This window comes from Anolis sagrei, chromosome 12 (assembly GCF_037176765.1).
Source record: "Anolis sagrei isolate rAnoSag1 chromosome 12, rAnoSag1.mat, whole genome shotgun sequence".
NCBI classification, from domain to species: Eukaryota; Metazoa; Chordata; class Lepidosauria; order Squamata; family Dactyloidae; genus Anolis; species Anolis sagrei.
In genome coordinates, this window is record NC_090032.1 from 14,670,089 (window position 1) to 14,687,162 (window position 17,074).

At 43.8% G+C, this 17,074-nt stretch overlaps 1 protein-coding gene across 1 annotated transcript; it reads right to left on the reverse strand.

Moving 5' to 3' along the window:
• Positions 1-8,560: 8,560 nt before the first annotated feature.
• On the reverse strand, positions 8,561-17,045 carry UQCRQ (ubiquinol-cytochrome c reductase complex III subunit VII). Its single transcript, XM_060758454.2, has 3 exons — positions 16,940-17,045; positions 14,568-14,735; positions 8,561-8,776 (listed from the first exon to the last, which is right to left on the reverse strand). Exons 2-3 carry the CDS (start codon positions 14,719-14,721, stop codon positions 8,682-8,684), a joined length of 249 nt encoding a protein of 82 aa, XP_060614437.1. The 5' UTR covers positions 14,722-14,735; positions 16,940-17,045; the 3' UTR covers positions 8,561-8,681.
• Between the last annotated feature and the right edge of the window lie 29 nt (positions 17,046-17,074).

A 17,074-nucleotide genomic window follows, 5' to 3' on the forward strand; every position in this document is an offset into this window, starting at 1 on the left:
CAACGGCTCCTCCCTCTCTTTCCTTTCCCCCCTCCCATCGAGCTCCTCTCTGAGGAAATAGGGATAAAACGCCCCCCTTCGACACTGCCTTATAATGCAGTCTGAAACCGCATTATATGTTCAGTGTAGACGCATAGAATGCGAAATATGAGCCTATATATAATATTGGAATGTGTCCAGAGGGGGGCAACTCAAATGATCAAGGGTCTGGAGAACAAGCCCTATGAGGAGCGGCTTAAGGAGCTGTGCCAACAATGTGATGTGGCGGCAAAAAAAGCCAATGGGATTTTGGCCTGCATCAATAGGAGCCTAGTGTCTAGATCTAGGGAAGTCATGCTCCCCATGCTCTATTCTGCTCTGGTTAGACCACACCTGGAAAATTTTGTCCAGTTCTGGGCACAACAATTCAACAGAGATATTGACAAGCTGGAATGTGTCCAGAGGAGGGCGACTAAAATGATCAAGGGTCTGGAGAACAAGCCCTATGAGGAGCGGCTTAAAGAGCTGGGCATGTTTAGCCTGAAGAAGAGAAGGCTGAGAGGAGACATGATAGCCCTGTATAAATATGTGAGAGTTGACAAGCTGGAATGTGTCCAGAGGAGGGCGACTAAAATGATCAAGGGTCTGGAGAACAAGCCCTATGAGGAGCGGCTTAAAGAGCTGGGCATGTTTAGCCTGAAGAAGAGAAGGCTGAGAGGAGACATGATAGCCCTGTATAAATATGTGAGAGTTGACAAGCTGGAATGTGTCCAGAGGAGGGCGACTAAAATGATCAAGGGTCTGGAGAACAAGCCCTATGAGGAGCAGCTTAAGGAGCTGGGCATGTTTAGCCTGAAGAAGAAATGCTGAGGGCCATGTATAAATATGTGAGAGGAAGTCATAAGGAGGAGGGAGCAAGCTTGTTTTCTGCTTCCTTGGAGACTAGGACGCGGAACAATGGCTTCAAACTACAAGAAAGGAGATTCCATCTGAACACGAAGAACTTCCTGACTGTGAGAGCCGTTCAGCAGGGGAACTCTCTGCCCCGGAGTGTGGCGGAGGCTCCTTCTTTGGAAGCTTTTAAGCAGAGGCTGGATGGCCATCTATCAGGGGTGCTTTGAATGCAATATTCCTGCTTCTTGGCAGAATGGGGTTGGACTGGATGGCCCACGAGGTCTCTCCCAACTCAAGGATTCTATGATTCTATATATGCAGTTTCAAAATAGATAGATACTCCATTGGCTGCCATTCATTTTCCGGTCCCAATTCAAGGTGCACATTATCAATATTGACACTGAAATGCAACACCGCCTGAGCTCTGCGAGTGCAGCATTTTCCCGAATGAAGCAGAGAGTGTCTGAGGACCAGGACATCCGTAGGGAGACCAAGGGGCTTGTTTATAAAGCTAGTGTCCTCCCAACCCTGCTCTATGCCTGCGAAACGTGGACTGTCTACAGATGTCAACATTTGACACCAAAATACAACACTGCCTGAGCTCTGCGAGTGCAGCATTCTTCTGAAGGAAGCAGAGAGTGTTTGAGGACCGGGACATCCGTAGGGAGACCAAGGGGCTTGTTTATAAAGCTAGTGTCCTCCCAACCCTGCTATATGCCTGCGAAACGTGGACTGTCTACAGATGTCACATGTAACTCCTGGAACGATTCCATCAGCGCTGCCTCCGGAAAATCCTGCAAATCTCTTAGGAAGACAAGCGGATAAATGTCAGCGTGCTCGAAGAAGCAAAGACCACCAGCATTGAAGCGATGGTCCTCTGCCATCCCCTCTGCTGACGGGCCATGTTGTCTGGCTACCTGACCACCGTCTCCCAAAGCAGTTGCTCTATTCCGAATGAAAAACGGTCCCGATCAGGGTTGGCTTGACACACCTTCCTCTTGTCACGTTTCTCTCTTACAACTTCCATTCGTGACTCTTCAAATTCTACAGCACTGCTGGTCACAGCTGACCTCCAGCTGGAGCACTCAAGGGCCGGGGCTTCCCAGTTCTCACTGTCTATGCCAGAGTTTTGAAGGTTGGCTTTGAGCCCATCTTTCAATCTCTTTTCCTGCCCACCAAGATCCCGTTTTCCGTTTTTGAGTTCGGAGTAGAGCAACTGCTTTGGGAGACGGTGGTCGGGCATCCGGACAACGTGGCCGGTCCAGCGGAGTTGATGGTGGAGGACCATCACTTCAATGCCAGTGGTCTTTGCTTCTTCCAGCACGCTGACGTCCACCTGTCTTCCCAAGAGATTTTTCGGAGGTAGCACTGATGGAAGCATTCGAGGAGTTGCACGTGACATCTACAGATAGTCCACGTCTCGCAGGCGTATAGCAGGGTTGGGAGGACAATATTTATTTATTTATTTATTTGATGCATTTGTTAACCGCCATTCTCAGCCCTTTAGGGCGACTCATGGCGGTGTACAACACATATAAAAGGCAATTTATAAAAAGGCAATTTCAACAACATATTAACAATACAACAATTACAAAGTTACGCTAAATAATCCGCTTCGTCTCATAGTAGAATCATAACCAATCTCATATTCCTTGTTCCATTCCAGTCGTCTTTACCACATTGTTATAGCACTTAATTAAATGCCTTCTCGAACAGCCATGTCTTAAGGCTTTTTCGGAAGGACATAAGGGAGGGCGCCTGTCTGATGTCTGCAGGGAGAGTGTTCCACAGCCGGGGGGCCACCACCGAGAAGGCCCTCTCTCTCGTCCCTGCCAGACGTGCCTGTGAGGCAGGCGGGATCGAGAGAAGGGCCTCCCCAGACGATCTCAAGGTCCTCGTGGGCTTGTAGGCCAAGATGCGGTCCGAAAGGTATTTTGGGCCGGAGCCGTTTAGGGCTTTGTAGGCCAAAACCAGCACCTTAAATTGGGTCCGGTAGCAGATCAGCAGCCAGTGGAGCTGGGACAACAATGGCGTTGTGTGCTCCCTGCATCCCGCTCCAGTTAGTAACATGGCTGCCGCGCGCTGAACCAGCTGAAGCTTCCGGGCCGTCTTCAAGGGCAGCCCCACGTAGAGAGCATTGCAGTAGTCAAGGCGGGATGTGACCAGAGCGTGTACCACCGTGGCCAAGTCAGACTTCCCGAGATACGGGCGCAGTTGGCGCACGAGCCTGAGCTGTGCAAATGCTCCCCTGGTCACCGCTGAAACCTGGGGATCCAGGCTCAACGATGAGTCCAGGGTCACACCCAAGCTGCGAACAATAGCTTTATAAGCAAGCATCCCTATGGATGTCCTGGTGTTCACATTCTGTGCTTCATTCGGAAAAATGCTGCACTCGCAGAGCTCACATGGTGTTGTATTTCAGTGTCGATGTTGACTTTGGTGGAGAGGTGGCTGCCAAGGTAGCAGAAATGGTCAACATTTTCTAATGTTATGCCGTTAAGCTGTATTTCTGGCCTTGGAGAGGGACTGGATCTATATAATACTGCCTGAATAATTCACTATTAATATATTGAATATAATTCAATATTATATATTGATTCTATAGAATACTGTACATAGGTTCATGTGCTACATTATATGGTCGTGTAGGCCAGGCATGGGCCAACTTTTTTCCCCCTCAGCCGCTTAAAAGAAGGGGCCTGAGGCTGTGAGGAATTGTGGGGGTTCAAGTCCAAAACACCTGGAGGACCCAAGTTGGCCCATGATTGGTGTAGGCTCATAGAATGTAATTGCTGCAGATGCCATAGTTGTGGATGTGGTCAAAGCTTGCAACGCCAGCCGTAAATCGCACCGAGGCAGCGTTCTCCTTCCTTTGTTATCAGCCAACATTCAGCTCCATATATTGCGGCAGGTCTTATGGCAGTTTGATAGATTTTTGACTTTTGGTGAGCAGACATCTTCTTGTCGCAAAGTACACCTGCTACCAAGCATCATTTCATCTAACCCGCATTAGTCCGTTTGGTGACTGTGTTATAAAGTTTGCCATCTGAAGTTGTCGTTGATCTGAGATACTTGTAAGGTGTTGACTTTTGGGAGATCCGCCCACCTGGATCTTACCAGTCTCCTCCTCGTTGGTCATCAGTGATTCCGTCTGAGGTGATGACCGAATTGCTCCTGCCAGTCACACCATGCTAGGACTTGACTTTCAAGTTCTTCCTTGACCTGAGAAGCAAGCATTATGTTGCCAGCATACAGCAAAGTCCAAGGTGCTTGTTTCAGCAGATCTCTAGTAACTGCATCCATTACAACAACAACAAGGAGGGGAGAGAGGGCTGCTGGGCCCAGATGCACATTGACGTTGATGGGGAACTCCAATGATGTGCTGGCAGTGGCCTGCACCCTGCTTTTTGGATCACTGTACAGCAGTGTTTCTCAACCTTCCTAATGCTGCGACCCCTTAATACATTTCCTCATGTTGTGGTGACCCCCAACCATAACATTATTTTGCTACTTCATAACTGCAATTTTGCTCCTGTTATTAATTGTAATGCAATTATCTGATAAGCAGGATGTATTTCCATTCACTGGACCAAATTTGGCACAATTACCCAATAAAAAGCCATTAAATGCAAATCAAGGGGGTCAGTCGAAACATTCACACCTAGCTCCAGCAGACAAGAGTCCTTTGTCCCACCCTGGTCATTCAACAGATATATAAACCCATTTTCCTAGTTCCAACAGACCTCACTACCTCTGAGGATGCTTGCCATAGATGCAAGCGAAACATCAGGAGAAAATGCCTCTAGAACGTGGCCATATAGCCCAGAAAAACCTACAACAACCCAATACCCAATATACCCAAAATTGGATTGGGGGGGGGGGGGGGTTGGTTGGTTGATTTAGTCATCTGGGATTTATAGTGCACCTACAATCAAATTGCATTCTGAACTCCAGCAACGACGGAATTGAACCAATTTGACACATAAAACTACCATGGCCAACAGGAAACACGGGAAGGGTTTGGTGGGCATTGACCTTGAGTTTGGAGTTGTAGTTCACCTACATCCAGAAAGCACTGTGGACTGAAACAATGATGGATCTGGACGAAACTTGACATGAATACTCAATGTGCCCAAATATGAACACTGGTGGACTTTGGGGAAAATAGACCTTGACATTTGGGAGTTGTAGTTGCTGGGATGTATAGTTCACCTACACTCAAAGAGCATTCTGAACCCCACTAACAATTAAATTGGACCAAACTTCCCACATAGAACCCCCAATGACCAACAGAAAATACTGTGTTTTCTTATGGTCTTTGGCGACCCCTCTCACACTCACTGGCGACCCCCGCAGGGGTCCCGACCCCCAGGTTGAGAACCACTGCTGTACAGAATCTGGACCCATCTGACCAGTTCTTTGGGAACAGCATGTTGTTGTAATGCGTACCAAATAACTTCACGAGGGACACGATGTAGGGGTTCTTTACTCCAACTGTGTTGCTATGGATTTGCAATGTCATTCCATCTGAACACGAGGAAGAACTTCCTGACTGTGAGAGCCGTTCAGCAGTGGAACTCTCTGCCCCGGAGTGTGGTGGAGGCTCCTTCTTTGGAAGCTTTGAAACAGAGGCTGGATGGCCATCTGTCAGGGGTGATTTGAATGCAATATTCCTGCTTCTTGGCAGGGGATTGGAAAGGATGGCCCATGAGGTCTCTTCCAACTCTTTGATTCTATGATTCTGTGATTTAGTCTTCACAGCAGCTAAACATACCATGCATCTCTATTGTTCGGAATACAACAGTGGTTCTCAACCTAGGGTCCCCAGATGTTTTTGGCCTACAAGTCCCAGAAATCCTAACAGCTGGTAAACTGGCTGGGATTTCTGGGAGTTGTAGGCCAAAACACCTGGGGACCCACAGGTTGAGAACCACTGGAATACAAGAACCTAGCACTACTGCCCATTAGGCTTGGGCAATCCATGGTTCTAAATGGTTCTAAAGTACTTCCAAAACTAAAGTTCTGGTGGTGAAAATTTCAGAACTCTAACAAAACTTTCAAAATGTAATTATTATTTCATTATTGGTGATTTTAATGACAGAACCAATTAGGAACTGCCATTTATTATGAAATTTTGAGAGTTTTGTTAGAGTTCTGAAATTTTCACCACCAGAACTTTAGTTTTGTAAGTACTTTAGAACCATGGATTGCCCAAGCCTAGAAATGTTTACTGAATGTTTAAACTCTCATCAGCCAAATCAGGCCCACACTTCCCACTGAATTACTTATAATTGTTAAAATTGTTCTTCATTTTAATTATTCCATTGTTTTAAGTGGTTTTTTTGCACTACAAATGAGATATGTGTAGTGTGCATTGGAATTTATTAATATTTTTTTCAAATTGTTATCCAGCCCTCCAACAGTTTGAGGGACTGTGACCTGGCTCTCTGTTTAAAAAGTCTGAGGACCCCTGTAGTACAATATAGTACAATATAGCAATATTTGAAACTGATATTGTACTTTTTGTTTTTTATCGTGTTAGGAGCAACAGCTCCTGTTGTGAGAGAATTGGCCGTCTGCAAGGATGTTGCCCAGGGGATGCCTGGATGATTTTTGATGTTTTATCATCCTTGTGGGAGGCTTCCCTCATGTCCCCGCATGAGGAGCTGGAACTAATAGAGGGAGCTCATCCGCCTCTCCCCGGATTCGAACCTGCGACCTGCCGGCACAGTGCTTTAACCCACTGCGCCACCAGAGGCTCCAATATTGTACTATGCTAATAATATAATATATTGTATGTATATATACCTTGTAAACCACTTTGAGTCCCCTTCGGGGTGAGAAGGGCAGCATATAAATGTCGTAAACAAACAAACAAATAAATAAATGTCCCAGCATCACTTCCAATTTTAATTCTACATTTGGCCTTCCCAATGCTTTTAATTGTGTGCTGTCTTATTGATAATGTTGTATATTTTATTGTCTATGTTTTTTAATTATTTGTATTGTTGTTTTTTTGCTTGTATTGTTGTATTTGGGCTCGGCCTCATGTAAGCCGCACCGAGTCCCTTGGGGAGATGGTAGCGGGGTACAAATAAAGTGTTGTTATTATTATTATTATTATTATTATTATTCATATGTCCTTGCAGAATCTTGTCCTTCCTTAGAATCATAGAATCAAAGAGTTGGAAGAGACCTCATGGGCCATCCAGTCCAACCCCATTCTGCCAAGAAGCAGGAATATTGCATTCAAATCACCTCTGACAGATGGCCATCCAGCCTCTGCTTAAAAGCTTCCAAGGAAGGAGCCTCCACCACACTCCGGGGCAGAGAGTTCCACTGCCGAATGGCTCTCACAGTCAGGAAGTTCTTCCTCGTGTTCAGATGGAATCTCCTCTCTTGTAGTTTGAAGCCATTGTTCCGTGTCCTAGTCTGCAAGGAAGCAGAAAACAAGCTTGCTCCCTCCTCCCTGTGGCTTCCTCTCACATATTTATACATGGCTATCATATCTCCTCTCAGCCTTCTCTTCTTCAGGCTAAACATGCCCAGTTCCCTAAGCCGCTCCTCGTAGGGCTTGTGGCTAAAGGCCATGTGTTCTATGTCAAGGCTTGTTGTCGACCATTGCAACCCGAAAGACAGTTGCATCTGTCAAATAGGAAAATTTAGGTACCACTTATGTGGGGAGGCTAATTTCACTAATTTACGAGGCCATAAAAATCTCCAACAAGCATGCAGGGAATGAGGAAGTACTTCATCAGTGTCGCAGATGTGACTCTATTTCCTGTGCTGGTCAATGACCGAAATAAATGATTTGATGTGTCGCGGATGGACGGTGAAGCGACAGCTCCCCTGGTGGCCAGAAAAAGTTGGAATGTTAAATAGCCTCTGACTGTCTGTCTATATATGTTGTGTGTCTATGGCATTGAATGTTTGCCATGTATACATTTAAATTTGTAATCTGCCCTGAGTCCCCTGCGGCATGAGCAGGGTGGAATATAAATACTGTAAATAAATAATAAAGGCTGATGCACACACACCCGGCCCTCGTATATATACATACTGTCTGATATCCTAACAATCATCACTAATATGAGAATAATTTTGTCATGAATGTTTCGTAAATGAGGGTACATTTAGCTACCATTTCCCTTTGCATGGCGACTTTGGGGATACCTTGTATTTGTTCCCTACTTTTTCTCTCTAAAAAAAAGGGACCCAAAGCAGCTACCTTTCCCTACTGTTGATATATATTACTCTCAAATTTTGAAGGGGAAAAGTCATATCTCAATAAAACTAAGTAGATATGCTCCTGAGAAATACTTTTGTCAGAAAATGGGATATCAAGAGGTAGAAACATGACATGGAAATAACAGGGAGGGGTTCCTATTCCACACAATAAAAGAAGAAAAGCGGTGCAAGGATATTTCAGCAAACAATCATTTTATCTGACATTTTACACTGTTATTTCCTTTGCTATTGGTCTGATTTACTTTCAGTTTCAGTCTATTGAATGAGCTTGGCTGCTTTTTAAAATCTGATTGCTATTGCTATTAACTTGCCTTCAGAACCAAAAAAAGGGAAGAATATGCATGTTTTAACAAAACAAATAAAAGAAATGTTCTGGGAAAGCAAAGGTTTTCCAAAGTATAATTATTCTGCATTGCTTTGACAAGGAGACTAGGCATCGTTTTTCAGGACTGGAAGAGAAAGACGTTTATTGAACAGTCTAAATATTATAGATTCTTGTAATAGAGAAGTCAACAAAGCAAGATTAAATGCCAAGAAGCACTGCCTTTGTTTGCACCAAATTACTCATCGTTTTCATAATCGGCAGGGTTCTTTCTTTTCAGACGCTCAAACTCTTGGGTTCCCCAGGAATAAACAACGTAGGCGATGACAAATGCTTTTGGGAGATAAAAACACAGAGTGAGAAGAATTAGCTCTACAGCGATATTAAAACCATTGTTTAACTACTTCCTTCCATCAAATAATAATAATCCCTCCTTAAAATCCCATTTTCCCCCTGCCAATGGTTGTCCCAAACTCTCACCAAGTATAAATAAAATATTAGCATATTCTTCCGTTGATGAGTAATATTGCAACAGATGACATCGAAATTGAACACTATCTCTACTATAATTATTATTATTAATTATTATTAAACTTTATTTGTACCCCGCTAGCATCTCCTGAAGGACTCGATGCGGCTTACAAAGGCCAAGGCCTCAATACACAACATAACAATACGCTTAAAGCAAATTAAAAACAATTAAAGCAGTATTAAAACAACAAAACCACAAGCAATAAACAAAACATCAACAAGATAAAACTGGGCCGGGCCAGAGTAGAGGGTACAGGATTAAAAAGTGCTGATGTGACAGGTGATATTGTAGGGCAAGTGCAGTGTGCAGTGTGTGGCAGTCTTAAATTCTAATAAAGTGCTTCTGGGACTTGGTATTGGAGATTTCCTAATCGGGAAAGGCACATCAGAACAGCCAGGTCTTCAAGTTCTTTCTGAAGACTGCCAATGTAGGGGCCTGTCTAAGATCTTTGGGGAGAGTGTTCCAGAGATGGGGGGCCACCACGGAAAAGGCCGTGTCTCGTGTCCCCACCAAACGTGCTTGCAACGCAGGCGGGATCACGAGCAGGGCCTCTCCAGATGAGTGTAGTGAACGCATGGGTTCGTAGATGGAGATGCGGTCACGCAGGTAGGCTGGTCCCAAACCGTTCAGGGCTTTGTAGGTAAGCACCTGCACCTTAAATTGGGCTCGGAAGATAAACGGCAGCCAGTGGAGCTGGCTTGACCTCTCTCTATATGGAGCACCAGTTAACATCCTGAGCGTAGTGAATGCGTGGGTTCGTAGATGGAGATGCGGTCACGCAGGTAGGCTGGTCCCAAACCGTTCAGGGCTTTGTAGGTAAGCACCTGCACCTTAAATTGGGCTCGGAAGATAAACGGCAGCCAGTGGAGCTGGCTTGACCTCTCTCTATAGGGAGCACCAGTTAACATCCTGGCCGCTGCTCGTTGGACAAGTTGGAATTTCCAAGCCGTTTTCAAGGGCAGTCCCACGTAGAGCGCATTACAGTAATCCAACCTAGAGATGACCAAGGCATGGACCACCCTGGCCAGATCAGCCTTCGCGAGGGACGGTCGCAGTTGGCGCACGAGTCTTAGTTGTGCAAAAGCCCTCCCAGACACCGCCGACGCCTGAGCCTCAAACGTGAGCGATGAATCCAGGAGGACTCCCAGACTGCGGACCTGTGGTTTCAGGGGGAGTGTAACCCCGTCCAACACAGGCAGCCACCCTATACCCCGGTGAGGTTTACGATCGACCAGGAGGACCTCTGTCTTGTCGGGATTGATCTTCAGCTTGTTCCTCCTCATCCAGATAGACACAGTGGCCAGGCACTTGTCCAGCACCCTAGAGACCTCCTTGGAATTGGGTGGAAATGAGTAGTAGAGCTGTGTGTCATCTGCGTAGAGGTGGCACCCAACTCCAAAACTCTGGATGACCTCTCCCAGCAGTTTCATGTAGATATTAAAAAGCATGGGAGACAGAATGGAGCCCTGCGGAACCCCACAGGTCAAGGGCCTGGGGTCCGAGCAGGCATCTCCCAGCTTCACCAACTGGGATTGACCCTCCAGGAAGGATCGGAGCCACAACAAAACCGTGCCCCCGAGACCCATCCCAGAGAGACGACCCAGAAGGATAATACTATCAACAATAATAATACTATCAACAAAACCTAAATTAAAAAATGTGTTCCTGGTTGGAAAGTGTTGTTTCCTGTGTAACTGTGTGATCCTTAATTGAAAGTAGTTGGTATCCTTCAGAAACTTCATTTTTGTGGCTGCCACGAACTACCGTATATACTTGAGTATAAACCAACACGAATATAACCCGAGGCACCTAATTTTACCACAAAAAAAAACGGAGACAACGGATTGACTCGAGTACAAGCCGAGGGAGGGAAATGCAGCCACTACGGGTAAATTGCAAAATAAAAATAGATACCAATTAAATTACATTCATTGAGGAATCAATAGGTTATATATTTTTAAGTATTTACAAAAATGGTAATTTAAGATAAGACTGTCCAACTTTGAATAAATGATTATTTACCTTCATCAATGTAAATGTGCTTACGCATCCTTCCAATAATAATAATAGAGTAATATAATAAATGTAATAACAACAATAATAAAAAGAGTAAAATAATGAATGTAGCAATAACAACAATTATACAGTAAACAACAATACAGTAAAATAATAAATGTATAATAATAGAGTAAAATGATAAATGTAATAATGATAAATAGAATAAAATAATAAATAAAATGAAAATAATGATAATAATAATAATAACAACAACAGCGTAAAATAATAAATAACCTTGACTTGAGTATAAGCCGAGGGGGACTTTTTCAGCCTAAAAAAGGGCTGAAAAATTAGGCTTATACACAAGTATATACAGTATGTTGAATTAGTTGATATTCCTTGAAAATCTAAAGCAAAACGTGCTGCAGGATTTCTATCGTGCCCCATGAAGACCCTCACTGTTTACCCCTAGTTAAGCCCTTCTTAGTTAGGGGGATTAATATTTTATGCAGTTTCTGGGGGTCAGTCTAGACCTCTGGAGTAGAGCCTCAGGCAAGGCACTTCAGGTTCTTGGAAGAGTCGGCCTTTTTGTGACTGAAAGGTGATGAGAGAAAGGCTGGAAGGCCAACAAATAGCACGTCCAGTCAGAACTGTATGAGTTGTATTCAAGTTCCGTCAGAGTTAAATATTGAGACCATCTTAGAGACAGCTGAACACCATACAAGAAAGAGACAATAATAATAAATAAAGATTCAAGAGCCTCAGTTCGTGAGCTGTGTCTGTCTCTCAAAGACTTTATTGTAATGTTATTTTGTTATTGTATTTTTTTCATGTAATTTTGATGATGTTGTTTATGTTTTGGTTTTATTTTGATATAATATGTTGTTTGGGCTTGTAAGTTTCCCCATGTTTCTCTGAGTCCCCATCGGGAAGATGGTGGCGGGGTATAAATAAAGTCTATTATTATTATTATTATTATTATTATTAGTATTATTATTATTATTATTTACCTCTCCTCACAAAGACTTTGTAGTGAGACTGAGGAGGACAGAAGGTATACAACTCTTATCAGTAAATAAATTCTTGTTTTGATTCTATATAGTCTCTCTGCCTCTTTCTCTCCTTCCTTCACTCTTTGCTTCCATGCTTCCTTCTCTCTTTCCTTCTTTCCCTCCCTCCTTCTCTCTGTCTTTCTTTCTCTCCTTCCTTCCTTCTCTATCTCTTTCCTTCTTTTCCCCCTTTTTCTTTTCCTATTTCTTTCTCTCCTTCCTTCCATTGCTCTTTGCTTCCATGCTTCCTTCTCTCTTTTCTTCTTTCTTGCCCTCCCATTTTCTTTTTCTTTCTACCTTTATTCCTCTCTACCTCTCTCCTTCCTTCTCTCTTTGCTTCCATGCTTCCTTCTCTCTTTCCTTCTTTCTTTCCCTCCCTCCCTCCTTCTCTCTCTCTTTCTTTCTCCCCTTCCTTCCTGCCCTCCCTCTTCCTTCCCTATTTTCATCATTTAGCTTTTTGTCATTTAGCTTTATGGGGTTTTAAAGTCCTTCCTGCTGTTTTTTGGGGGGATTTTAGTAGTGATGGTCACTTGTTGGTCTGTTAGGGGTATAGTGTCCAAATTTCATGTCAATTCATCCAGTGGTTTTTGAGTTATGTTAATCCCACAAACTAACATTACATTTTTATTTATATAGATATAGAACCAATGTGCTTTTCATTCTGAGGTATTTTGTTTGTTTGTTTTTTGCTGGGAGGAGGGGAAATTTCAACCACGCGTTGCTGTGGCCAACCTTTCCTCCATCTTTCTCCCCTTCTTTCCTTCCTTCCTTCCCTTTTCTTCTCTCCTTTCTTCCTTCTCTACCTCTTTTCTCCTTCCTTCACTTTTTGCTTCCATCCTTCCTTCTCTCTTTCCTTTCATCCCTCTTTCTCTCCTTCCTTCCTTCTCTACCTCTTTCCTTCCTTTTTCTTTTCCTACTTATTTCTCTCCTTCCTTCCTTTGCTTGTTGCTTCCATGCTTCCTTCTCTCTTTTCTTCTTTCTTGCCCTCCCACTTTCTCTTCTATTTTCTTTCTACCTTTCTTCCTCTCTCCCTCTTTCTCTCCTTCCTTCACTCTTTGCCTCCATGCTTCCTTCTCTCTTTCCTTCTTTCTTTCTTTCCCTCCCTCCCTCCTTCTCTCTCTCTTTCTTTCTCCTTCCTCCCTTCTCTACCTCTTTCCTTCCTTTCCCTCCTTTTTCTTTTCCTACTTCTTTCTCTCCTTCCTTCCTTTGCTCTTTGCTTCCATGCTTCCTTCTCTCTTTTCTTCTTTCTTGCCCTCCCACTTTCTCATCTTCTTTCTTTTTTCTTTCTACCTCTCTTCCTCTCTACCTCTTTCTCTCCTTCCTTCACTCTTTGCTTCCATGCTTCCTTCTCTTTTTCCTTCTTTCTTTCCCTCCCTCCTTCTCTCTCTCTCTTTCTTTCTCCTTCCTTCCTTCTCTCTTTCCTTCCTTTCCCTCCTTTTTCTTTTCCTACTTCTTTCTCTCCTTCCTTCCTTTGCTCTTTGCTTCCATGCTTCCTTCTCTCTTTTCTTCTTTCTTGCCCTCCCACTTTCTCATCTTCTTTCTTTTTTCTTTCTTCCTCTCTACTTGTCTCTCCTTCCTTCACTCTTTGCTTCCATGCTTCCTTCTCTCTTTCCTTCTTTCATTCTTTCCCTCCCTCCTTCTCTCTCTTTCTTTCTCTCCTTCCTTCTCTACCTCTTTCCTTCCTTTCCCTCCTTTTTCTTTTCCTACTTCTTTCTCTCCTTCCTTCCTTTGCTCTTTGCTTCCATTCTTCCTTCTCTCTTTTCTTCTTTCTTGCCCTCCCACTTTCTCCTCTTCTTTCTTTTTTCTACCTTCCCCTCTACTTCTTTCTCTCCTTCCTTCACTCTTTGCTTCCATGTTTCCTTCTCTCTTTCCTTCTCTCTTTCCCCCTCCTTCTCTCTCTTTTTTCTCTTCTTCCTTCTCTATCTCTTTCCTTCCTTTCCCTCCTTTTTCTTTTCCTACTTTTCTTTCCTTCCTTCCTTTGCTCTTTGTTTCCATGCTTCCTTCTCTCTTTTCCTTTTTCTTGCCCTCCCACTTTCTCCTCTTCTTTCTTCTTTCTTTCTACCTTTCTTCCTCTCTACCTCTTTCTCTCCTTCCTTTACTCTTTGCTTCTATGCTTCCTTCTCTTTTTCCTTCTTTTTTTCCCTCCCTCCTTCTCTCTCTCTCTTTCTTTCTCCCCTCCTTCCTTCCCTCCCTCTTCCTTCCCTTTTTTCATCATTTAGCTTTTTGTCATTTAGCATTATAGGGTTTTAAAGTCCTTTCTGCTGTTTTTTGGGGGGATTTTAGGAGTGATGGTCACTCGTTGGTCTGTTAGGGGTTTAGTGTCCAAATTTCATGTCAATTTGTCCAGTGGTTTTTGAGTTCTGTTAATACCACAAACGAATATTACATTTTTATTTATATAGATATAGAACCAATGTGCTTTTTGTTCTGAGGTATTTTGTTTGTTTGTTTTTTGCTGGGAGGAGGAGAAATTTCAATGGAAATTAACATTTGCACAAAGAGCTGTGCAACAAATGGAAGAAGCGAGCCAATGTTTTTCACTTACGAGGAGCCACACGCAAGACCTGGGAGCTGAATCGCCTCCAGACGTTGAGAATCCCTTTTGAGAAGTAGTTGGGGAAAGCCCTCTGCTCAAAGGGAGACAAGCTGTAAGTGATCACGTGCCGCATCCGTTCCAGGTTCCCAAAATGGCCACCCATCTTGGCAGGTTGCTCTGAAAAAGTACAAAAAGGAATGAGCAAAACAGTTGAACTGGCAAACCCTTGAGAATGAGTGACAGGCAAGATAAGCCTGGCACGGATATCCCTGTAGAACGGGCACTGAAGGAGCACATGTTCTATTGTTTCTACATGACCCAAGTCACAAGGGCAGAGTCACTCATTAACAGAACTCAAAAACCACTGGACGAATTGACACCAAATTTGGACACAAGACACCTAACAACCCAATGTATGTCCTTCACTCAAAAAATGATTTTGTCTTTTGGGAGTTGTAGTTGCTGGGATTTATAGTTCATTTACAATCAAAGAGCATTCTCAAGGCTGAGAGGAGACATAATAGCCATGTATAAATACGTGAGAGGAAGTCACAGGGAGGAGAGAGCAAGCTTGTTTTCTGATGCCATGGAGACTAGGATGCAATGGAACAATGGCTTCAAACTACAAGAAAGGAGATTCCATCTGAACATTAGGAATAACTTCCTGAGTGTGAGAACCGTTCAGCAGTGGAACTCTCTGTCTCAGAGTGTGGTGGAGGCTCCTTCTTTGGAAGTTTTTAAACAGAGGCTAGATGGCCATCTGTCAGGGGTGCTTTGAATGCAATATTCCTGCTTCTTGGCAGGGGGTTGGCCTGGATGGCCCATGAGGTCTCTTCCAACTCTAGGATTCTATGACTAACAGATAGATAGAACCTGTGGCCTGGTTCCTGCCCAACACAGACCCGGGGGGAACAGATTATCCCCAAATCCCCTTCTATTAGAATAATAGAATCCTAGAGTTGGAAGAGACCTCCTGGGTCATCCATTCCAACCTCATTCTGGCAAGAAGCAGGAAAATCGCATTCAAAGCACCCCCAACAGATGGCCACCCAGCCTCTGCTTAAAAGTCTCCAGGGCAGCAGAAAACAAGCTTTCTCCCTCCTCCCTGTGACTTCCTCTCACATATTTATACATGGCCATCATGTCTCCTCTCAGCCTTCTCTTCTTCAGGCTAAACATGCCCAGCTCCTTAAGTCCAACCCCATTCTGCCAAGAAACAGGAAAATTGCATTCAATAACCCTCAACAGATGACCATCCAGCCTCTGTTTAAAAGCTTCCAAAGAAGGAGCCTCCACCACACTCCGAGGCAGAGAGTTCCACTGCTGAACGGCTCTCACAGTCATAAAGTTCTTCCTAATGTTCAGTTGGAATCTCCTTTCTTGTAGTTTGAAGCCATTGTTCCGCGTCCTAGTCTCCAAGGAAGCAGAAGACAGACAGGAGAGGCCAGGGGACAGCACCATCTTCTCTCCTGCATATGCCATCAGCTGGAGACCCCTCCCCCCAGCACCAACTGTCGCTCTGGGCCGGAGTGAAGAGAGCGGGGGCCACGGGACAGTTCCACCTTGTCTCCTGTGCTATTCTAATAATTTAATATAATATAATATATATTGTATAAACATATAATATTTATAATATTATAATGTAATGCAATATAATACTAATAATAACATATTGTAATTATATATTTATATTACATGTAATATTACTAATATTATTACAATATAATTGGTATAGTACAATACAGTAATATTTAAAACTTATATTGTACTATGCTAATAATATAATATATTGTATGTATATATACCGTGTAAGCCGCTCTGAGTCCCCTTCGGGGTGAGAAGGGTGGCATATAAATGTCGTAAATAAATAAATAAATAAAATAAGCTTGCTCCCTCCTCCCTATGACTTCCCCTCACATATTTATACATGGCTATCATGTCTCCTCTCAGCCTTCTCTTCTTCAGGCTAAACATGCCCAGCTCTTTAAGCCGCTCCTCATAGGGCTTGTTCTCCAGACCCTTGATCATTTTAGTCATAGAATCAAAGAATCAAAGAGTTGGAAGAGACCTCATGGGCCATCCAGTCCAACCCCTGCCAAGAAGCAGGAATATTGCATTCAAATCACCCCTGACAGATGGCCATCCAGCCTCTGCTTAAAAGCTTCCAAAGAAGGAGCCTCCACCTCACTCTGGGGCAGAGAGTTCCACTGCTGAACTGCTCTCACAGTCAGGAAGTTCTTCCTAGTCGCCCTCCTCTTACCAGCCTTACCAACAGCAGCATGTAAAAGATCTATAGGAACCTATGACTATACAGATATTAAGGAACTACAGCTCTCATGATGGATGGGAGTTGTAGTCCAACACCATCGCAGTTTACCCACCCGCCCAGCGTCCTCCAAAAAAAGGTCAGGACTTCTCGCTCCAGACAACAGGAAGAAAACGGAAATGGTTTCCTTTTTCCTAGGCAGTAACGTCACTTCCGACAGAACGAATGGCCATAGAGTCTCAACCGCTGT